This window comes from Corvus hawaiiensis, chromosome Z (assembly GCF_020740725.1).
Source record: "Corvus hawaiiensis isolate bCorHaw1 chromosome Z, bCorHaw1.pri.cur, whole genome shotgun sequence".
Classification (NCBI taxonomy): Eukaryota; Metazoa; Chordata; class Aves; order Passeriformes; family Corvidae; genus Corvus; species Corvus hawaiiensis.
This window is the reverse complement of record NC_063255.1, coordinates 3,404,302-3,427,528: the sequence shown is the minus strand read 5'-3', so window position 1 is coordinate 3,427,528 and position 23,227 is coordinate 3,404,302. Positions and strand designations below refer to the sequence as shown.

General features: G+C 36.1%; 2 protein-coding genes across 6 annotated transcripts in view; both read left to right on the top strand.

Moving 5' to 3' along the window:
• Positions 1-52: 52 nt before the first annotated feature.
• Positions 53-23,227, top strand: part of TRAPPC13 (trafficking protein particle complex subunit 13) — a 29,091-nt gene continuing 5,916 nt past the window's right edge. The window contains exons 1-12 of one of the 4 annotated variants that reach the window (XM_048290589.1): positions 53-176; positions 6,597-6,665; positions 7,558-7,657; positions 8,224-8,308; positions 9,874-10,001; positions 10,138-10,210; positions 13,512-13,556; positions 15,744-15,761; positions 17,880-18,013; positions 19,141-19,339; positions 22,309-22,409; positions 23,050-23,200. In XM_048290589.1, coding sequence (XP_048146546.1) covers positions 131-176; positions 6,597-6,665; positions 7,558-7,657; positions 8,224-8,308; positions 9,874-10,001; positions 10,138-10,210; positions 13,512-13,556; positions 15,744-15,761; positions 17,880-18,013; positions 19,141-19,339; positions 22,309-22,409; positions 23,050-23,200 — 1,149 coding nt within the window. In that variant the 5' untranslated portion in view covers positions 53-130. The remainder of the gene's footprint in view (positions 177-6,596; positions 6,666-7,557; positions 7,658-8,223; positions 8,309-9,873; positions 10,002-10,137; positions 10,211-13,511; positions 13,557-15,743; positions 15,762-17,879; positions 18,014-19,140; positions 19,340-22,308; positions 22,410-23,049; positions 23,201-23,227) is intronic. The other 3 variants (XM_048290590.1, XM_048290593.1, XM_048290591.1) reach the window with 3 other exon arrangements.
• SHLD3 (shieldin complex subunit 3) lies at positions 82-4,790 on the top strand. Of its 2 annotated transcripts, none has more exons than XM_048290596.1 (2): positions 82-176; positions 2,330-4,790. In XM_048290596.1, the coding sequence occupies exon 2, from the start codon at positions 2,461-2,463 to the stop codon at positions 3,208-3,210; it is 750 nt and encodes a 249-aa protein (XP_048146553.1). In that variant the 5' UTR covers positions 82-176; positions 2,330-2,460; the 3' UTR covers positions 3,211-4,790. The 2 variants fall into 2 exon arrangements, with proteins under 2 accessions (XP_048146553.1, XP_048146554.1); XM_048290597.1 differs by lacking the exon at positions 82-176 and adding an exon at positions 219-1,053.

Genomic DNA, 23,227 nt, shown 5'->3' with positions numbered 1-23,227 from the left:
CGAGCCGCCCGCGGAGCCCTGGGGGCTGTAGTCCCGCCCGCCGCGTTGCAGTCTGGGACGGCCGTGCCCGTTGCCGCCCCACTCTGCGTGGCTCCTCCCGCTGCGCCGGCCATCCCGCGCGGTAACGGCCATGGATGTCAACCAGCCCAAGCAGGAGCATTTGCTGGCTCTGAAAGGTACCGACAGCGCGGCCCCGCCGGTTCCCGCCCGCCCGGCCCTGATCCGGTGGGGAAACAGCGTGTCTGATCGGCAGCCGAGGGTGTTTCTTCCCCCAGTTTAGGACGTGGAGCAGGGAGCGGCCCAGCGCTCGGGGCCCGCGGGGAGAGGTGCCGGAGGGCTAAGGGAGCGGTGGGGGCTGTTCTACCATGCCCCACACACCGCAGGATGTGCACCTGGCGTGAGGGGCTCAAGCGCGGCTGCCCGGCTGTGTCGGTGCTTTGCACAAGGCTTCAGTTACAAGAAGATGTTTAGCTAAAATTCCTTTGCTGCCTCTTTTGTTTGTTTGTTTTTCAGGACGAGAGGACACAGTCTTAAACTGCGTCAGGGGAGGTTTAGGTTGTGCGCTAGGAGGGATTCCTTCACAGGAAGGGTGATTAGACATTGGCATGGGCTGCCCAGGGTGGAGTCACCGTCCTGGAAAGTGTTTGAGGAAAGACTGGACGTGGCACTTGATGCCATGGTCTATTTGACAAGGTGGTGTTCGGTCTTACGTTGGATTCCATGATCTCAGACGTCTTTCCCAACCAAATTCATTCCGTGATTTCCTTTTGGATGGTTTTTGCCCTTTTCACCTCATGCTAAATGTGCAACTACGAGGCTTACCTCTTTGATTCAGGGATCGCAAATAGTGAAAATACAGCTGTGTACAATTGTGCATACAGTTGCATGCCTCCAAAATTAATGTAGAAATCAAGAGAGCCCTGTGAAGAAACGTGATCATTTCTGAATCATAAATGCTGCTAGTTATGTACACGTAATGAGGAGCTGGTTAGAATCTCAGCTCTGCAAGCATTCTAGATCAGTGAGGCTGCCCAGATGGATAAAATACTACAGGTATGAGTAATTTCAGAGACCATCTTCTCATTTTAAAACTCTCCTGGACAAAGTTTTTAATGGTGTCTGCATGTGATAGTAAAATCTGTTAACCATAATTCAAAGCTCAACAAGCTCTTTTCAAATACATAAACACACACAATAAAGTCAAAAGCCTGAGAACATGAAACATCGTCAGCTGACAAGTGCATTTTGATAGTAATTAATTCGAAGCAAAAAGCTTTATGGTGGATCATTTTGCTTTTATAAGAAACCAGTGCAATCCTTGGGTTTGTTTTGAATTTGATGCAGTGTCCAGGCCATAGATTTTGCCGAAGTGGGGAAGGTGTGAGGATTTATTTGCATTGTGACTGTATTAAACAAAATCTTGACAGTGGCAATTCTAGATTTTACTATTTTAATATCATTGTATGTTACTGCTCTCCATCAGGGAGCCTTAAATGATTGCAAATTTCTTGCAGGGGCAAGGGAAGGGGGAGAAGGATAGGAAATAGGAGAGCAACACTGTGCCTATTTTACTTACATTTCATAACAGTGTTTGTAGTTCTTCCTTCACCATGCCCATGTCTTTAATATAATCTTTGTATGAAAGTATAAAGCATTTGAGGACTTAATAAGTTGTTTAGTTATTCCAAAAGTCTAATAAATTAAGAAGTTATCAGTTCCTTAAGGATTAAAGCATAGTTGCGTGTTGTGCTTGGAAGCTTTGAGGCTAAAACTGGATGTGTAGTTCTGATACAAAATGGAAACAGGCAGCTTTAATTTGCCTAGAGCACTTCCCTTTTAACTTTTTACTTTAAAAACTACTGTATTAGTCAGTACTATTTCAGGAAGGGTTTCTGTAACACGTGTGTTTTCTAGTTTTCTAGTAGAATGTGCCCTGGCTTAAAATACTGATACGTAGGAGGAGAACTTAAAAAAAAATTGTCTGCTAAATTTGAGAAAATAGGCAGTAGTAGTTGTGGGTCTTTAAATATGCATCACAACAATATAACAAGAATAGTGATGGATGGCAGGTATGAGATGGTGACAGTAAAAGCATTCTCTTGGAAAGGGACTCTTTTGAGTAAACAGTGTGCATGTGGATAATGTTCAGTGTACTGAAGTTACACTGGTAATGATGGAATACAGCCATTAATGTTCAGCCTAGATAAAATAGAACGTTCTGATATATATCTCACGTATTTTTATTCCCTGTTTCTTTCTTGAAAAATATCCTAGCAATGTTTGTCTTAATATGGTAGTATCTTATTATTTTATAATACTTCTGCTTTAGGTCCTGTTTTCCACTGATCTTTGCGTCATGGGGCAAGGAAATTCTTGTAAAAAAGATGTTTCAGTCTAGATATGAGAATCCTAATCAAGAGACTGTTTTCCTAAGAGTCACTGGATTCCTACTGTTGAAGCATGGAAGTGGTCTTGCACTATCGACCACATCAGAGGGATCTAATAAAACTGCAGAAATTTGCAGAAGCAGCAGTGAAGGAGTTTCCCATTCGCCAATTACCAAGATTTGCACCCTGGTTTCCAAGTGATTTACACAGACTTCCCCTCAAACCAAAAAAGCAAGCACCTGTTATTTCTTGTGAGGAAGTGGAAGAATTGAAACAACTTTCTACACCTTCAGAATATGTTACAGGATCTCCTGATTATGACTGCACAAAAAATCTCCTTGAGTTTCACTCTAGCATGAAACATGGTCCAACTTTAATCCAAGCACAGGCTGTTCACAGAGCAATTAACTTGGACTATCAAGGAGAACCATCGCCTAATGGAAAACAAAAATTGAAAAGGTCTTGGAGTGTCTCTCTCCCTAGTGCTAAACTCAAAGAAAAGATTCATCCTTTATCTCAAGAGCTGCAAAATAATTTGGAAAGACTAAAGCTGCATGCATTTTGTAGAGCAAAGTGGACAATTGAACAGTCTATTTGTAAAAACCAGAATTTGGAGGACATATGGATAAAATTGAATAGACTCATTAAACAGAATGAATTGCCATCTTGCAATGCTACTATCCAAAGATCTGTGGGACAGATATGGATTTTCTGTGATATATTATACTGTGAATATGTTAGAAATATTCTTAGGGAAAAGCTAAGCCTTACAGATAAAATGAATTTGCTTGTACATAAATATGGAATTATATTTAGTTTATAACTTTAGATATAGTTTAATAATAAAATTACTGTCTGAAATAGTAGAGTTTTTAAGCAGTTAAGTATATATAGACTTTAGAACAGCTGATAAATTAACGGTAAGAAAACTATTTGTATTACTTTGCTACAGTCTTCTAACCATAATGATATATTTTAATTTTGTTTTGCCTCAAGACTTATGGTTCTGTTAAGATTAGTAAGTTTCTGTTTGGCTTAGTACTGCATTTTATGGCTTTTCTCTACCTTGCTGGTCTAAAGGAAAATATTTAAGTGAAAATTCCAGACTATTCCAGATAATAAAATTTATGCTTTCAATTAAGCAAAGTATGTCCTCTCTGCTTCTTTGGAATTAGGAGAAGGAAAAATGTTTTTAAGTGTGTTGTAATAATTGCTATAATAGTTGTAATTGACGTTAAGACTTTCAAGACCTGATTATTTCCTGAAAGTAGTGTTTGAATTTTTTTAGTGAAGGCATATCCCTCCCATGAAATACAAACTTACTTTATGTGGCATATATCCACTGTCTTAGCAATGATAGCTATATTTTCACAGAAATATTAATGATAGCTTCAGTGGAAGCTGTGGGGTGAAAAATAATGAACAACTTAATAATTGCTCGTTTACACCTTTGATAATAAGATTTTTTTTTTCCTGGTGTTTCTGTTCTTTTGTCTCTATATTTAAGAACACGAAAACACTAGCTTCCAGCTAAAAGTGAGGAAAATAAGAAGTGAGACTTGTATCTGAAACCTCTTGTTTGTTGTCTTTGAGAATTTGAATGCCTTTTATGGTCATAAAAGGCTGAGTTCAGCATGACTTTTTTTCTCTTGAAAGAATGAAGTGTTCCAAGGTCATGCTGTCCCTGCTCAATTGAGTGTTTGGAGGGTCAGTAGAGAAGTTAAACTGGGATCAATATAATTGCAAGGGTATGCATTTGCACTCCTACTAATTCTAGATAGTTCTGCTGTAGCTGGAGGTCAGGGTCTGTAGCATCTGGAAAAAGGGGAAAACAAGTGTTTAATATTTGTAGATTGATGTAACTGGCATTAATGACAATCTAACAAAGTGCACATAAGCATAACAGAGATCCCTCCATGTAAAAACAAAGTAAATGCCCATTAGACTTATATTTTTATGACATCCTTGTGTTGAATAATTATATTTTATTATAGGCATTACATTTTCTTTTTTTTTTTTAGATTAAAATTGCTCCATTTGAGTCATTGACATGTATTTTTAAGCTTTGACTGAATTTTGAGACATTCATAAATGTCTTACATTGATGTTTGGGGTGTATGTGACATTTAATGTGACCGCTTAGCAAAACTGATGCAAAATGCTTTCTAGAGCAACTGAGGGTTGTTATTAGTTTTAAAGCCAACTTTTCACTGACATGATATTTCTGAGCTTAACATTAATAGTAACAAAATTTCTTTGTGCATGAGCATTTTGGAAGATAAGATGAAGTAAAATGCAGTGTGATTTGAATTCTATTTAATGTATTTTTTGTCTAGGATCTTAGAAGAGATGATATATTTTCTAACGTGTTAGTAGTCGTAATAAATACGATAACATAGCTAACATCGTTTGTTTTGACTTCATTCTGTGATGTATTTATTTTCTGAGTCATGACGTAACTCTTTCTTTAGAAACAGTCAGCAAATACTAGTTTGTACAGGCTTAATGTAAATTTGGATAAAATTAGGTAATGCCAATAATACACTGTATTAATTTGATATACCGACAAAAGAGCTAAACAAATATTTTACTAAAAAGAGCAACTATTGTCACTGTAGCTGCCAGCTTTCTGCTACTTTGGCTTGGCTTATATGTGAATAATGGTAGGTGCACTGCTAGCTGTGGGCACCTCAGCTGGTAACTGTCTTGTTATAATGAGTGAACACCACTTTTGGTTGCTCTACAGGATTACTGCAGTCTTGGTTAGCACCAGTGTAGAAGCTGAAATCCGGGCTTTCATTTTGTTCTGTTCGAGGAATGCTTAATTCATAAGCGCGTATAATTCAGTATATTTTCTTCTTCATTTTCAATGTTGAATGTGGTTCACTATTCACTCTATTTTGCTTATCTTGGGTTTTGTGTAATATACCTCATGGTTCTAAGTCTTCAAAGGTCCTGGTTTTTCAACTTTTCACTGTAACAAAGGGAATATATTATCTTTTTTTCTTGTGAAAAGTGAGAATTGTTTGTGTCAATGCTTATTTGCATAGGTCTGCTGTATGGTAGTGTAAGTTCTTGTGAACCAATACAGCCCACTGTACCGAAATATATATTAAAGTAATTGAATACTTTACACCAGTGGAAAGAGTGAGTGCTGTCTGGACACATTAGCTGTACAAAAGTACAATAAAAATAAACCCACCATACATGTGTCCGTGTAAGGGTGTTGGTTAACTTGTTGCAATCAAGAGAAATCCTTTCAGTTTATTTTTTAGTTTTAGTTGGTTTAATGTTTGTTAAGTTTCAAAGAAATAAAACGGTTTTTACATATTCATATTAACACCTAAGATTACAAATGCTCAATTTTGTTTCATATGAATCCTTCATGATAAGCTATATACAAGTTTAGGGCCTTTGGTTAATTTGAAGAGGGAGAAATTCTTTGAAGAAGTAGCATTTAAGTCTGTCATATAAGTAAAAATAATGTAATTTTGTGTGTGAGTTAAAATAGCCTTTGAAAGTACCACTTACTTAGAGATTTTTTAATAGCAAAATCTCAATGATTTTGATTTTGTCAGTATGAGTAAAATAGTTTTGTTGTAAGTATATTCGAGAGGTTTTTGTGATGGTTTTGCTGGCTTGAGTTTAAAGTTTGTGACTTACAGAAAAAGCAGTGGTATAAATAATGTAGGCTTTTAGTCTTGTAACTCTACCTTGTGTATGTGTTACAGGTTAAGGTGTTAATGCAATTTCTTTTAGGCTGGTGTTTGACTGAAAGGGTCTGTGTGAGTCATCATATCCCATTCTAGATCAAAACGGATCACAGGACAGGCACTTAACCTGGAGAAGTCCACAAATAGATGAAACTGGTACACTCCTGGAGATCACAAAGCACTTAACGCTGTAGCAGGTGTAAGACCTTTAGCACATCAAGTTGAAAGCAGTAGATTAGTAGGTTAGTTCACCAGAGGTAGAAAGTAAGAGGGAGCAATGGCATTACCAGTGTTCTTGGATCTCAGAATAGCAGGGAGTTTTTCTTATATTGTAAAAGGCCATGTGATCCTTTTTCAGGCTAAGATTTAATTGGTGGTTGTGGTTTGTTGGGGCTTTTTTTTTTTGTGGAAGAAGAGCAAGGCAAAATTATACTTGGAAAAAACAATTTAAAATGCTTGTTTGATTGACCTATGGTTTGTTTTTTGATTTTTGCAGTGATGAGGCTAACCAAACCTACCTTATTCACTAATATTCCGGTGACTTGTGAAGAAAGAGATTTGCCAGGTAAGTCTTTTCTACTGACTGATTATTATGTATGTATTACCACATTTAAGCATTGTGGCCATCTAACACTTAGGTGTTAGAGGAGTCATGACCTCCAATAGACTCTAATCTGAAAAAACAGTGTATTTTAGATTTGGCAATAACTGAAAGAAAGTAGCAAGGTGCACTCTATAGCTCTTGACCTATATCTTTGAAAGATTGGTGATAATACTCAAGCACGTGACCTCAAAGTCTGAGCCATTGACATACACAGTGAGAGGCAGTTCTGTGAGAGAAATGTGTAAGTGGAGAAAGATTAGCATTATTGTGGTTTTTTTATCTGGAGAAATGGCTCTGGTAATTAGAACCAGCACATAAATAAATGTTCTATAGAAAAACAATATTGCAAGAATCACCAGTTTTGAATTGTGTTATGCTTGGTATGCCATCATAAATTGGAAATCCCTGGGTCGTCTCCCAGAAATAGTTGAAGTCTAGAAGTCAAACATAAGAGAGTCAAAGGAAAGATTCAAGAAGAAGGGTTGTAGTTGTATGGAAATACAAAGCAAGCAGGGGAAGAAAGTAAGTGAGGTTGATTAGTTCTGTTGTGTAATGTGGTTTAGATGGATGGAATTTCTCTTAAAATTCAGTGTTAATTTGGGAAATGCCTTTGGGATTGTGCCCTTCAGTATGTATATACTGAATAAATTATTGGACACAAGTGCCTGTAAGTTAAGTTATATCTTATAGGCAGGCCTATGGATGTATATTTCATCCCTAAACAAGTTTATTGTAAAAGAAATATATCTAAAATAAAATACATCCGAGTCAGTGATTAAATGTCTAACTTAAATGTAGACAAACCTTTAGACCTAGCAAATATTTAATTAATAGCACCTTGATATTTTTACAGGTAATCTATTTAACCAGCTCATGAAAGATGATCCTTCTACTGTAAAGGGTGCCGAAACTTTGATGTTAGGAGAAATGCTGACTTTGCCTCAAAATTTTGGGTAAGAATGAGTGATTGTAACTGTAATATGCGAGGTTTAGGATTCATTTGGTTTAGGATTCATACTTCTCTTTCTATTTGAATACCATTGTTCTGTAATGAGATGTTCAGTCATTTTAAAAATAATATCTGGCTTGATTTAGAAATACATATATGTATGCTTCCTGATGTTTCTTGTCTGTAGCCGGATTGAACCTAATAAGGATTGAAAGTTGAAAGAGATTTGCAGCTGTGGGTGAATTTCTAAGGTAATACACTACTATAAACCACATCTTACACTAGTAGAGTTTACTACTGTGATTTTTGTGCGTACTGAAAGCCATCTTCTTACTCCTCTCAGATTTTTACCTAAAAGAAATTCTGATTTGTTTATTTTCTTTTAAAGCTGTTTGTCTTAGAAGGATGACTTTAGAAGTATGGGTGAGCAGATTCCAGTTTTCTTCTAGGATTTGATCTGGCAACTGTGTGTGTGTGTGAACTTAGAAGTGTTTCAGTGAAATGTTCTGGTTTTTTAATAACAGTTACTAAAACTATTTTGTTTTCTTTTTTTTTTTTTCTGAAATACAGAAATATATTTCTGGGAGAGACGTTTTCCAGTTATATTAGTGTGCACAACGATAGCAATCAAGTTGTCAAGGACATACTGGTGAAGGTATGTGAGTAGAAATCCACTTACAAAAGATTTATAAAAAAATACAATATGTAGATTCTGTTTTCTGACAATATACTGTATCTTTGATGCTAATACATAGACTTTAGGAAATACATGTCACTTTTTCCAATCCAGAAAATATACCTGGAAATTGGAAGGAATAAGACATGAAAATAGAAATGATTATAGAAATCTTCAAAGATTAAAATGAAAAACTAGGATTGTATCAAAAAATGGACTTACTACAGAATCATGGAGTTTATGTTGGAAAAGACCTCTAAGATCAACAGGTGCAATTATTAACCCAACACTGCGAAGTCCACTGCTAAACTGTGTCCCTAAGTTCCACATCTACACAGTCCCCTGCAGGGATGGTGGCTCAACCACTTCCCTAGGCAGCCTGTTCAATGCTTGACAGCCCTTTTGGTAAAGAAATTGTTTCTACTATCCAATTGAAACCTCCCCATGTGCAACTTTAGGCCATTTCCTCTTGTTCGTATTGTTACTTGTGAGAAAAGACCGACTCACACCTGGCTACAGCCTCCTTTCAGGTAATTGCAAAAAGCTATGAAGTCCCTCTTTGCTGCAATGGGGAAACTGCAACACGCGTATCAATCAACAAGGCCCGTGTAAAGAAATATATATGGACCGATTCTTGATAGATGTTTCAGAGATGTTTATTTCCCCAGCCGCATGGCCGGGGCTCTGCCGAGGAACTGCTCAATCACGGGACCCGAGGGTCCTTCTGCCCGCGCAGGGGAACACAAAACAACCAGTGGGGAACGAGGCTGAGCAGGGCCAGGGAAACCCCGTGTCTGTGCCCTCAGGGCCCCTCTCCCAGGACCACATGGCAGGGGGGAAGGGACCCCAACACCTCTTCCGAGCCTTTTTTTCCTGGCTAAACACCCCCACCTCCATTGACCTTCTCTGGACATGCACCCTTGTATTTAAAGTTTCTCTGAAGAATTGGTGTAGCAAAACTTCCACAGCTAAAAAAATGGAGTTGTATTGACTTACCTTCACTTTCAATGAAGTCTTCAAAGCAGTTTCCTGTAAAGTGTACACTGATCTGTATATTGTATGAGTTATTTTCTAGTGAATTGGCTTTTTGCATTTACTGCTGAACAAAGAAACCACTGAGCGTAGAAATTTCAGAAGTCATTGTGGAACTCAATGTGAAAAGTAAATAGAGATTTTGTAAGCTGTATGGTGAAGGACTGGACTATTTATATGTTTTAGAACTTGTCTTTAGATTCGTAAGTCATCTCAATATATGTCACAGAAGGTGTCTGAGTCAAGAATATCACGGAATATTCTGAATTGGAAGGGACCCACAAGGATCAGTGAGTCTAACTCTTAAGTCAGTAGCCCATGTGGGGATCGAACCCGTGGCCTTGGTATTGTGAGCCCTGTGTTCTGACCAGCTAAGCTCTTACAATATGTATGAAAGCATGTAGAGTACAAAATGCTCAGTGAAACCTAGAACTTTATAGCATAAGTTACTTTTCCTTAGATTGTGTTGAACAGCTGTAGTTCAAACCAATGCTTTGTTTTTCTGTGTCCAGGCTGATCTTCAGACAAGTTCTCAGCGTTTGAACCTTTCAGCTTCTAGTGCTGCAGTGGCAGAGCTTAAACCTGACTGTTGCATTGATGATGTGATCCATCATGAAGTAAAGGAGATAGGAACACACATGTAAAATTTTAAATTTTTCTACTATTAAATGAGCTTAAATGAAACTGCAGTACATGCATGCTATTCTGCTTTTGATACAGTACGAGATTTAAAGTAACACAACTTTTTTTTTCCCCCCCAATTGTTTCTTTTTCAGCTTAGTTTGTGCAGTAAGTTATACTACACAGACTGGAGAGAAGATGTACTTCAGAAAGTTCTTCAAATTTCAGGTATTTCATGAAGTATTTTACTCTGCTTTTAGTAAGTGTGTGAGTCTGGAAAACCCATTTTAAAACATTTGATACTTCAAAAGCATTTTTACATACCAAAAATCTGTTCATTTTTAAAAGTGAACCGTTAAAAGCCACTGCTTCAAACTTCACACAAACTGGTGGTTTCTAATAACCACACAGTTAAACACCTCAGAACTAATAAATATTGCATCTAATAATTTCTATTAATTTATTGAGAAAATAAATCTACTCTTAAAAAGTCCCTTTTTATAGCAGACAGCTCTATGACTATTTTTAAACACAACAAGTATTGGTCATTCTAGCTTCGATACATCTAACCATTATATTGTAACCATTATATTCTAAAAATCTGATTTTTCTTTTAGTGTGTGTAACCTTATTAAATTGGAATTAAGTAGTTTGGTTTTTAAGGAATTTAAGTAGAGAAGTCTAATGTATTGTGTGTAATACCCACAGAAGTAATTGACAGAATTTAAACCTTTTGTTCCATGGCACAATTCGAGACTTGCAATAAGAGTGACTGAGGAAAGCAGGAAGCAGCTCTAATTTGTGGACTGGTTCTGGCAAGAAAGAGTCTGTTTACTCTGTATTTCATGGATGTTTAATTTTTTAGAGAAATATATTGGGACTTGGATATTGGTGGACTAATCCTCATGGAATGGAGGATTACATGACACTCTTTACTGAATACATTTTTAGATACTCTCAGAGTGTCTGGTAATACCCGGAGCGTTATGTAGTTTCGTCCTAAAGCTGTGTCAGGGAGATTTAGGTTGGATATCAGGAAAAAGTTCTTCACCCAGAGGGTGGTTGGACAGGCTCCCCAGGGAAGTGGTCACAGCACCAAGCCTGACAGAGTTCATGAAGCATTTGGATAATGCTCTTAGGCACGTACTCCTGGGGGTTGGACTTGATGGTCCTTGTGGTCATCTTCCTACTCAGGATATTCTATAATACTATGGGGTGATTGCATTTTGCTGTTTTCTAGTATTCTGTCTAGATACTTCAGAAAAAAGAATTTCAGTCTTTAGAAGGTTAAATTTCCATGCATTACAAAGAACACTTGAGTACTGTTAGTACTTGTGGGCCTTGAAATACCAGGTATTGATTAGTCAAGGGTGTTTACTGACAATCCTGGGGAAAATGGTTCCATATAAGTTTTTGTGTTACCCTCTCTCTGAAACTAGCATCTCTGTAGAGTTTCTTCATCTTTAGTGAAGCTAATTTTTATCTTTGTGTGCTTTGTCTTGCGCTCCTTGTGAAACTGCTTCCCTTTCCATTTCTCCATTGTTTTCCTCTTTTCAGTGTTCTGTTTCTCTGTCCCCTCTAGGCTTTCTCTGATTGCTTACACATGCATGTGCAAGCTTCAGATCTCATCTTCTCTCTGTTCCCTAATGTTGTTCTTGTCAGAGCTTTGTACAAAATGCTGGTTTGTCTTCTTTAGATTTTGTATGCAAACTTATTTGTGCACTTTTTTCAGGGTTCTGCATGCATGGCGTAATTGCCGTGCTTTTTAACTGAACCCAGCACAAGCAACTGAATTGTGAAAATAGTTGAAGCCAGCTATCTCTGAAATGTGAAGCCCTTCATTCAAAGAAGGAAGCATAAGAACTTCTCAGAAAGCATCTATACACTTCCACACCTATAAATACTCTCTGATTCATTATGAGAAAAGAACTGCACTGAGAATTTTGGCTGTTAGTTTTTAAATTTGATGTGGAGACACCAGTAGAAAATCTGAGAACAAACAAAAAGAAGCGTTACAGAAAACTGAACTATGTCTTTACAGTGAGAATTGATGGCTCCTAGTGATTGAGATGTCACCAACAATTTTATAACAAAAAAAACCTACTCTTGCAGATTCTCAGATTTTTCAGTTACATTTTCTAGAATCTTTTAAGTTGAACTGGTGTTTTAATCAGCTTCTTTTTTAAATCATTATATGTAGTTTTATACTGATTGATAGTGTCTTTCTGTTCCAAAACTTTCTCTAAGTAATTAACAGCATTATGTTTAAATGGAGAAGGAATGTCTTCCTAGGGTTTGGTGGTTGGTTTTGAGGGGTGGTTTGTGAATATCACAATAATTTTTTGTATTTTACTGGAATGCCAGTTGAGGTTTACTGCAATGAATGGAAAGACTTTGTTTATCAGAAGAGAGAGAAAAAATTCAGCATGTAGGAAAATTTATAAGAAGCTCACTGAAGAAAAATATTTGACAGAAAAAATCCTCTCTCAACCAACAAAGGCTTAAATTAAAATTTTTAATTCTTTTTTTTGACTAGAGAGAGAGAGATAGTTATGAATACTTGAAAGAATTGAACTTTATGTCTGTTAAAATGCAGAAATCTCCGTGAGGACAACTTTTTGATGTTGAAGTCTTTGGTGCTAAAAAATTTGTTGACAACTTGGAACATTAGCGATCTCTCAGGATGCAGTGTACTTATAGGCAATCAAAAAAAGTTTCTCTGTGTAATTGGAAACAAGTGTCTTCAGAAACAGAATTTAAATTTGTTTCCCTACAAGTATGATAAAATATTTCATTCAGTTACATTACTTTATATACGTTTCATATTTGAGTATGTTAACTGCAGTGGCTTTATGCACAAAATTCAAGCACTTACGAACCAACACTTTGTAGTTTATCGTATAACACTTCATATTTTATAACATCGAGTTGGGTTTTTTTGCTGATTTAATATCAAGATTAATGTGTTTATTTATTTATTTATTTATTTTGTGTATTATGATTTTTCTTAATTTCTTGAAACCAGCTGCATTTTCAAGAAGGAAGTGAAGGCTAATAAAGCTAAACACATGGACAGTTCTCTGTTTCATTTATGTTTAGAGAAGCCCTCAGTAACTTTTGCTGCAGAGCTCTGAAAGACTTGTAAATGTTAGAAATGTTAGATGTTGCTCACAGTTGAAAGCAAATGCAGACCGCTGCAGGACCCAGTATGGATATATTATTTATTTAAAGGCACAGATCTACTTAGAGCACCGGATTTGGGCAGTTTCATAAGAGGCCACTGCTTAGGTGGAGAGCTACTTGTTTTCAATATGAGGAAACTGCTTAGTAGGGAAGCATTCAAGTGTGCACAAGTAAGAAGCAGCACGGATATGTTCTTGAGTTGATTCTGTCATATATTCTGTCATGCACCTGCTATGTCTAAGATCAAAAAGAAAACCAATACTTTTTAGTAAAAGACCCTAGCAGTCTTTCCTGAAGTTGTCTGGTAAACCAGTTGTCAATCTGTCTTTTTTCCCATTTCATTCAGGTTCTTAAACCACTAGATGTGAAAACCAAATTCTACAATGCGGAGGTGAGAACTGTGCGTATTCAGGTTTGTTTTGGTGTGCTGGGTTTGTTACTTAGATTAAATTCAAAGTGCTTTGTAAGTGCACCTTTCTGAGAAAGGTGATCTGTTCTAAAGAGGAAAATGGTAGTAGATATATATGGTTTAGTTTAAAAATAGATAGGCAATTTTGATGAAAGGGAAAAAGAGATGTCAGGACCTTCATGTAATTGACTAACAATTTTGCATATATTCCAGTTTCTCATTAACTCAAATACTTTCAGTTATTGCTTGTATATTTAGGCTGATAGAGTACTTAATGTAAAGGAGATTAATTGTTCATAAAGGAGATGACAATTTATCAGAGTGGGGAAAATTTAAATTTAGATTGCTTAAATTTAAATTTCCCTTATTTAACTATGACCCTTCAGTTCAGTAATTTAAGTTTTACATTTGTGACAGTTATACACAGTGCTTCTAAACTTAATGACCTTATATATGCCTTGCATATTTATTTGGACAAAATTACATGTCAGCCTTTGGCTATTTATGGGAAGAATTTGGTACACATCTGTAGGCCACAGGCTTCAAACCATACATTGACCAGGTGTGAGATACCTGAGCAGGATTGGAGCATAAACGCATAGCACTGGTTGAGTCCTTTATAGAACTGCTGTTATCTATAAGTGGGAATGTCTGGAAATGTCTGCTGCTGTAATTTAAAAATGAAAATAACTCTAAGAAATGAGGTAATCTCTCTGGAAGCAAAATAAATATCTTATTTAGCGTGTGGATTATGTTATTTTTTCAGATATAAAGTATGTGATAGGGAAAAGAGGGACAGATATTTTAAATGTTGCGGTCTCTTTGTACTTCATGTGTAAGTTTCGTGATTAATTATCAAACACTTGATAATTAATGGAAATTAAAACCTCTCTAAGGTAATTCTGGGCAAATTTTTTACATGGATAAAATATACTCTTTTTTTTTTTTTCCAAAATTGTTATACTGACCAGTCTTGATACGGGTCTTAATTAACTCAGTTAGCCACCAAACTGATACAGTAGCACTCCTATCTGATTTCTGAAAGTACGTAAAGTGTTACTATGTCTTGTGACCATAGAATTCAAGTAACTTTTAAAAACCTAGAAACAAGTCTTTGGTTAGATGTTGGGTGTGATACTACATTGCTGTGAAAGCACCAAGAAATTAATCCTGACTATTATCCTTGAGAGCAGGGGAGAAAAGAATGGTATGTGTCAGTTATTAGTTAACTAAAGATCTCTAAAGGTTGACTAACCAGTTAAACTGTTATCATTAATATTACGGATGTGATGTTGTCTGTTCATAGTGCCTGTTACTAAAATTATTTTCTATTAATATTCTAATGATAATCAATAATTTAATTTCTTCTAAGACAAGGAATGATGCTGAATCTTTATCTTCTTGCTTATTGCTTATATTGCAGTATGGCGTTGATGGAGTTGATCACTGAAATTTATGCATAGAACACATGCCCTGTTGCCCTAGCCTGCTGCAATCCTGGGATTGAATTACTCTCTCACTGACTTTAATGTGCCTTGAAAAAGGCTCTGTAAAAGGTTCTGTTCCTGCACGCATGCACAGGGAGGCAGACAACAAAGTTTGCAATTAAAGTTGGGTCTTTGGATTGATGGATATTGAAAAAAGAGTTTTTCTTGATGATATTATGCCAAATTTTCTTACACCTTGCAACATGGTAGCTTTGCTAGAACACATTACCACATTATTTTTGAGACATTATATATGCAGAGACCTCAAATTATCTGTAAGGTGACAAGGACTGTTTTTCCATTTCATATACAACCCATTGCATGGATTTAAATTCAGGACAAACTTTAAACTTGCTCAAAAACTAATTATCTTTTTTTTTTTTTGAGTCAGTTTGTTCTACCATATCTTGTCTGTGACTTGTGTGCCTTAAGCTCTACTTTGGATTGGTTCTGAAGCAAAGCTAGTAAATCATGTAACCATACTAGCTATAAGTTATTAGAAATGTAGTTGTCATCTTTGTTTGCATCCATTTTTTATTTATGTTTCTGTCTTACTAATGCTATCTTGTTTAAATGGTGCAAAAAAATGCAGAAATGCATTTTGTTTGGAAGTTAGCCTCCTTTTTCTTTAACATTTAACCCTAATTTCTCTAATGTGTTCTTTTTTTTATTTTCCCATTAGAGTGACCTCAGTTCTGTGGTAATTTTTATTTATTTTTTTATAAATATGTATGCTTTTTTAATTGCTTAACTGTCTCTGTGCTTGTTATTGACATTCTTTACAAACATAATGGAAAAGCAATGTTTGTTCTGCATATCATAAACTGATGTTTTCTCATCTCTATATGTGCAGCTAATCATTAAATGGTTAGCTCTTTCTTTAATACCCATTGTTGAAACTAGAACTTGATAGTTACAGATTCTTGCTTCCTATAAAATACCTCACCAAAATTTTATTAGATCTATTATTTGAAAAGAGAAGTTACTTCTTTCTAAAATTTTTCTCTTCTGACCCATGGAAATGTAGGTTTCACTACAGCACTGTTTGTGTAAGCTGTGACAGAACTTTTCACATCTGGTTGGTGGAGACAGTGGGTTTGAGGAGAGAGCAGCAGTTGGATGTTCTTCCTTCCTTTGGCTAGCTGGAACTGCACTTCACAATTTTAACTGCATGTAACAGTTGATTGAGTTACTACGTTTCTTCTGCAGTCTGATTTCACTTTAAGGCGTGTCTTGTATTAAAATAAACTGCATATTTTGGAAAGTTTTTTTTTTTGAAACAATGTAATATTAAACCAAATTAGAAATAACACAAAACTAACTTGCTTTTTCATTATGCTGCTTGTTTTTACTTTTTCCTTTCAAATTAGCATTTTAAAACTTCTGCCTATGGTTGCCGCTTTGAAAACTACTAAAATTTGGGTAAATGAACACTTTGAGCAATGGATTTATGGGATATAAATGGTATCAAATTAAGTGACAGTTAGGTAGTATGATTACTGAGAACCATGTTTTAGTTGGGGTTATTTCCAGTTCCTGCAAGCCTGACGTGTCTCTGTAACCCATTGAGGTTGCGCAGTTTTCATTACTATATATATGGTGCTTTGTATTTAATGTGTTTATAAGACAATACAAAGAGTTACACAACCATTCTTTATTTCTCCTTCTAACAATTTTTTGAGACTAAACATGTTTTGGCTGTTTTGTCCCACATTTATTTTGTAATTTACAAGCAGGACTTCATTTGTATAAAGAATCATTTATTTACACTGATCAAAAAGAAGCTGTAAGTTTTGTTCCACCTTCCTCACAAAAGTACTTTCTTAAAATTTATCATATCAAAATACTCAAACTGCTTCAATCTGAATCTGTAGAATAGACTATTTCAGTTGGAAGGGACCTACAAGAATCATTTAGTCCAATGGTCTGAATCAGTAACTCTTTTGTAAATGCAAATTTGGTATCCCCCTTTTTTTAATTGGCACTCCTTTAATTGTGGTTTTCACTTTTCTGGGAGCTCATATCTCTAATAGACTGAGTCTTCCATAATTTTTCAATCCTGAGATTATTCTAGAGAGGCAAAGTGACTTCACTGGTCTGCAATTCCACAAAGGAAGTGAGTCAAAAACATCTCTAGTTCCATGGTTTTTCATCTTCTGAAGTTTAACAGTCTATAGCTTTCATTTCTGTACTAGAATCGGTCCTTCAATACCATCTTCACGCATTAGCTTGAGATGTTCTGAAGGTAGAGCACAGTTAAATTGTTGGACACGTACAATATTGGTAACCTTTGGCATGGTGGAGCTGAGTGAGAGAAGGGGCTGGATTTTGCATTTTAACTAGAATGCTAGTATTTAATAATAAAATCTCAGAGCATGTACCTGAACTATTTTACTTCAGTTAAAGAAAAACACACACATTTAATTTTTTTATACAGCTTGATGCACTAGTAATCTGGCATGGCATGTTGTTGTGCACTGCAATTCCTTACCATTTATTCCATTTTTTAAATAATTTGGATAAAAGATTGATGCTATTAAGTTGATTAAAGTCTTGGGAAGTGGTGATTTGATACATTACAAATAAACAGTAGCTAGAACATAGCAAAATTATCCCACATCCATTGTTTGGCAAGATACCTGTTGACTAACACTTTTGCTCCTATTGTTACTGGGATTAAGGTTTTTTCTTGCATTAATTAATTTGATTTGCAGGCATGAACTAAACATGTGTGACTTTTTTTTAACAATAGGACTGCCTAGTCTTTTTAATAACACTAATCATATTTTCATGAACTTGCACTTTCCATTTTTTTCAGACAGATGAAGTGTTTCTGGAAGCTCAAATTCAGAATATCACTACCTCTCCAATGTTTATGGAGAAGGTTTCATTAGAACCATCTATGATGTACAATGTTGCAGAACTGAACACAGTTGACACAGCAGGGGAAAGGTATGTTCAGATTCAGAACATTTGACTTTGAAACTCTTTGTATTAATATTTCATGAGATACAAGTATTAGTCAGCTGTCTGTAATGGGAGGATCATACGTCTTCGCTTGAATAAAAAGATCAAATTCCTATTATGTATTCAACTGGAAAATTTGTTTGTTTTCTTTTCATAGAAACTATTCTTAAAAATCTATAATTCTACCTAATAAAGAAATATCCAGCTTAATCCTCAAATAATTTGTAACAATGAGGACATGGTAACATGAAAGCATACTATTTTTTCAGTATCTCCTATATAAAATTTAACCCAGATCTGGTTTTGGCCTGATCTCTGTGTACATACTTAGCCTTACAGAACCCATCTGACTAATCCTTGCTTCCTATCAGTAAACTGTTTTCAGTTCTTCTAATAATGATCTAGCAAGGCACCAGTCAAGGTGAATCAGTGGTACACCCTTATGGGGTCTTAGAATATAAAAATTCGTCATGCTGAAATAAATTAAATTTCATTTAGTTAAACACCTAATACCAGAATAATTTACTCCTGTGGATACAAGAGCTTGTGAAGTCAACTTTGGCTGTTTGTGCTATGTAGTTGCTTGGGTTTTTGGAGGTGACGTTTGAGTGCTTCAGCAGTAAGGGCTGAAGTGAAAATTCTGCCTTCTCCTTGCCTGTTGAAGGATTCACCTGCAGCATAATGAAGCCTTGTTCTTACCAAAGCGTTTGCATCCACTGTAATAGTTTTCCTGCTGAACAGGAATCTTAGTTTCATGACATTGAGATTTACTCTGAGGGAAGAACAATAGCAGAAGAAAAATTACCAGCATTTTTGTTTAAATACTAAGATGCCAGATAATAAATTATAATGTAGGAGAGTGGACTTCTATCTTATTTCTGTCTGGCTGAGAAGAACAGGTTTTTTTATTTCTCCATGGTCTCCATGTTGCTACATAAATTCTAGAGTTGTTTCCTGTTGTGAAAACAGAAAAATACTCTGTGTGTTTTACCATTAACAAACTATGCGTACACATACAGTGAGAGTGGTGGGGGATGGGGAAAAAAGGTTGGGTTCTTAAGTCTTCTTCAGAATAACTGTTTAAATTAAGACCCAGTGTTTTTTCCTTTCAGTGAGTCTACTTTTGGCGCAAGAACTTATTTACAACCTATGGATACACGTCAATACTTATACTGTCTGAAACCAAAGCAAGAATTTGCAGAGAAAGCTGGAGTAATAAAAGGTGTAACAGTGATTGGTAAACTAGACATTGTATGGAAAACTAATCTGGGTGAACGAGGAAGGCTGCAAACTAGCCAGCTCCAAAGAATGGTAAGTTTAACTTGAGTGTTAACTTAACTTGGCATTCATTTTTAAGGAAACTCAATGAACAATTTCATAATGACTTGAAAAAGTGTGAGCTGCTTACTTTTGAGCCTCATTTTTTATTCACACCTTTCTGTATGTATTAGAGAGTTATTTCCTATATTTCTTCAGTGAAGTGCGGATAAGTTAATGGACTGAGCACTTTAATTGTCAGTATCCAGTAACCCGTGTTGCAAAATACATTAACTGCTTGAATACCATTTGGCAACAAACCGACAAAAGAACCTCTTTAAATATGCCAACTCTTGACACAGAAATTGCTCCCAAGTTCATACAGACATTTTAGCTTGGAGTAACATTTTTTTATGCATAAAATTATTTATCTTTCACGTCCACAGTTTTGATTGAGTCTGTCTGTTCTGGTTGATTCATAAATTGTTCTTGAATTTTAAGTTGTAATTACTGTCTTGCTTAAGTCAGCTCCACAGCCATCTATACTAATGCCTAAACCTGACTTGCATCTTCTCACTTGAGGATGGTGAGAGAGATATGGAAGAGTAGTTAAAAAAAACTTTGACAATTGAATCTCAATCTAAGTTTACAGAGCTTATGATTGAGTCTCTGCCTCTGTCTTTCCCCCAGTCCCATCTTCTAGAACATTGAGCAGTTCTGTAGGGAAATCACATTGACTTGGAACTAGGCAAGCAAAGTTAGATCCTGGAAATTCACAGGAAAGTCACTAAAAAGTCACCAAGTCACTGAAATATCTCTTGATTTTTAATTGAGGTGTTGAGAATGTGCATAACCCCATCAAATTAGAAACTGCCCTTTTCTAAACTTAGTTACTCCTGTTATTTTGAAACCTGTTGCTTACTTTTAACAATAAAATGTTGCATTTTCAACTGACCTTTCCTATAATTTCTCTTTAGAGACATTTCTTTTCCTTCCCTAAATCAATATTGTCTCACTCTGCATCCCTTGTGGAACCTCTGAGAATTGCATGTGAAGCACGCATTTCAACGCTCCAAGACAGTTTTGGTCATGCATCATTTTGTGCCTTGTGATTAACAGAAAAACATTAACTATTTTGTGTAGTTTGAGCAACATCTGTCCTTAGAAAAGCAGTTGGGGTTTTTTCCCCTCTGCATTGCAGTGCAACTCCCTCTTTTCTTCTCCTTATCTTTTAAGTGCTATCAGATTATTTAGTTTCTAGATGTCACCCTTAATCATTTTCCTCCTAATCCATTTGCCATCACTGATGTTGTTGATCATAACCATTGTTTCCCACCCCGTCCCAGAATTTTACCTGTACTGAGTCCCTCAGTCATTGTTTCAGTTTAGATCAGAAATGCACCTTTGAAATGAGTACCCACATAGCACAATTTGTGGTTTTAGTTGGTTTTTTGGTTGTATTTTGTTTGGCTTGGGTTTTGGGGGTTTTCTTTTTTAATGTGGCTTGGTCTTGGGATTCACAACTACAGTCTCTACAGTCTACAGGGAGGCAATAAATCAGGCAGGTGCATGTCTACAGTATGCCAAGGGTCCTCCACCTGCTCACAGGCATTCAGCACAGGACCAGAATAGAACCAATTCGAAGTTAAAGAACATTATTCTTGAGTAGCACAAGTGGGAAATTGTCTAGTTGATTCCATAATCTGAGCAATTACCTCAGTTATGGATAAAACCTATGTTACTCCTCTTGGTGTTACTTTAGCACCTTTACCTCTAACCATCAGTTCTTGGAGGTATCCCATTTTTGAGTTCAACAGGTATGGTGCAGTATAGGCCTCATCTGCTCTGATCCTGTTTTGATTTGGCCAGTTGATGCTAAGTTTATTTTCAAAAATACTGGTTTTATTGTGGGTTTGTGTTTGTTGGGTTTTTTTTCTTAATGTATCTCTGGTAAAAGAAGAGCCTAATGTTAATTAACCCTGTTGTTTAGGGATGCGAGTGTAATTTTTACAGTAAATTCCTCCTTGTCACCAAATACAGCTGAATATATTTGCATTTTTCCAGTGCTGAATAGTTAATTCTCTTTCTTGCAAGGTTCTAAATGTATGTTGTTTGACTAATCTAAGTCTGCATTGGTTTGACATCCCTTTGCTTACTCTTAATGTCCAATTTAATATGCTTTCTAAAATGTCATCTGTTATTAGTCTATAGCAAAAACTCTGTGTGACTAAAACCTGTTCCCAGCCTGTCAGTCATTGACTTTCTGGACCTCTTTGGGAAATCTTTCAATCATGCTGTAAATACAACTTTCAGTACATCATCCGCAGAATTGGAACATGTACAATAACTGAGCCTTGGCAGGCAGGACAAATTTTTCCCCTGTTTTTCCCTCATGATCTATCACTTGTGGGGATTGCAAATCTAAACATGCTTTTTCATCTGCAAGTTCCTATTTTGAATCAGCCCTGCTTGGTAGTAACTAAGATATTTATTATAAGTTTATTACTAGAGCATATGAAATGTATTTGGCTCATGGATAATTGACAAGTATTCCTATCATGTGACTTTATAACTGATGACAATTAATTATTTTGCCAGAGGCATAGAGGACTGAAATGGCAGTTTCTCTTGTTTCTTAGGATGTGGAATAGTGGTGGGTTTATCAGGGAAGTTTTACTGATGTTGTCCACACAGATCTCTGTTAGACAGATAACAGGTCTTAGATTAAAGCTGATCTTCTCAGAAACTGTATATGGCTATTCAAACCTTAAGGGTGTAAACTATCTTGAAAAAATGTAATAATAAAGATCATCCTTATCTGATGAACTGTTAAACCTATAAAGAAGGTGGTCATCAGCTGAAGATGGAGAACTGCTGTGATTTCCATACTAATCAAAAGCACAGTCTGTCGTCTTTCTTCAGATTTCTCTTATTCCAAGCTTCTTCCAGGAAATTAAAACTTCAGCAAAAACTTCAACTTCCTTATCCAACATCTAAGAATATACATTCTTGCTCCTTTCCAGGCTCCTGGTTATGGCGATGTAAGGCTTTCACTGGAGACAATACCAGACACTGTAAATTTGGAAGAACCTTTTGACATTACATGTAAAATAACAAATTGCAGGTAACAATGTCATGTGATTCTTGTACTTTTTCCTGAGTGGGTGAGTTGTGGCTGGTTTTGTTTCATGTTTCAGTACTTCCTCCTGAAACTACTTAAACCTGGTCTTTACTATGATTTGTAGCAACATAAAACTACTTGAAATGCCAAGATTAAAAAAAAAAACCCACGAAGAAACAACTATGACTTAAAAACTTCTATCATGATCTGTTAGGAGATACCCATAAATCTGTAGAGGAATTCCATGGATCTGTCTGCAGTATTATTTAAGATTGCACCTCATATCACAACTCATCTTAGGGTTGCAAGAGTGACTTCATTAAATGAAGTAATTCTAAATAGAAGTTGAGGCCAGGGACTAAAGCATGTATCTGGCCTGCAGATACTTCTCATGAAAAGCTCATAGTCCACCCAAAATGTAAGTACTATTATGTTATCCAGTGTTGCTAAACCCATGACAGGATGCTTGGGTCAAACAGCTCTCTGCAGCTGAATTACCACAATAAATACTGCTTGCCGCCTTATAATTATTTATGAGTCTTGATTAATAGTAACATGAATAATAATCAAGCTTTTACATGTCTGCAATTTTGAATGCTTAAAAAAGCCCACAGGTTTATTCTTGGTCTTCGATTTCCTCTAGCAGTGAAAGGACTATGGATCTGGTTTTAGAAATGTGCAATACTAATTCCATCCACTGGTGTGGAGTTTCAGGAAGGCAACTTGGGAAGCTGCACCCAAGCTCATCCCTCCATCTTGCACTTACATTGTTGTCATCAGTGCAGGGATTGCAGGTAAGTTATTAGCACAGTTTTGTTGTT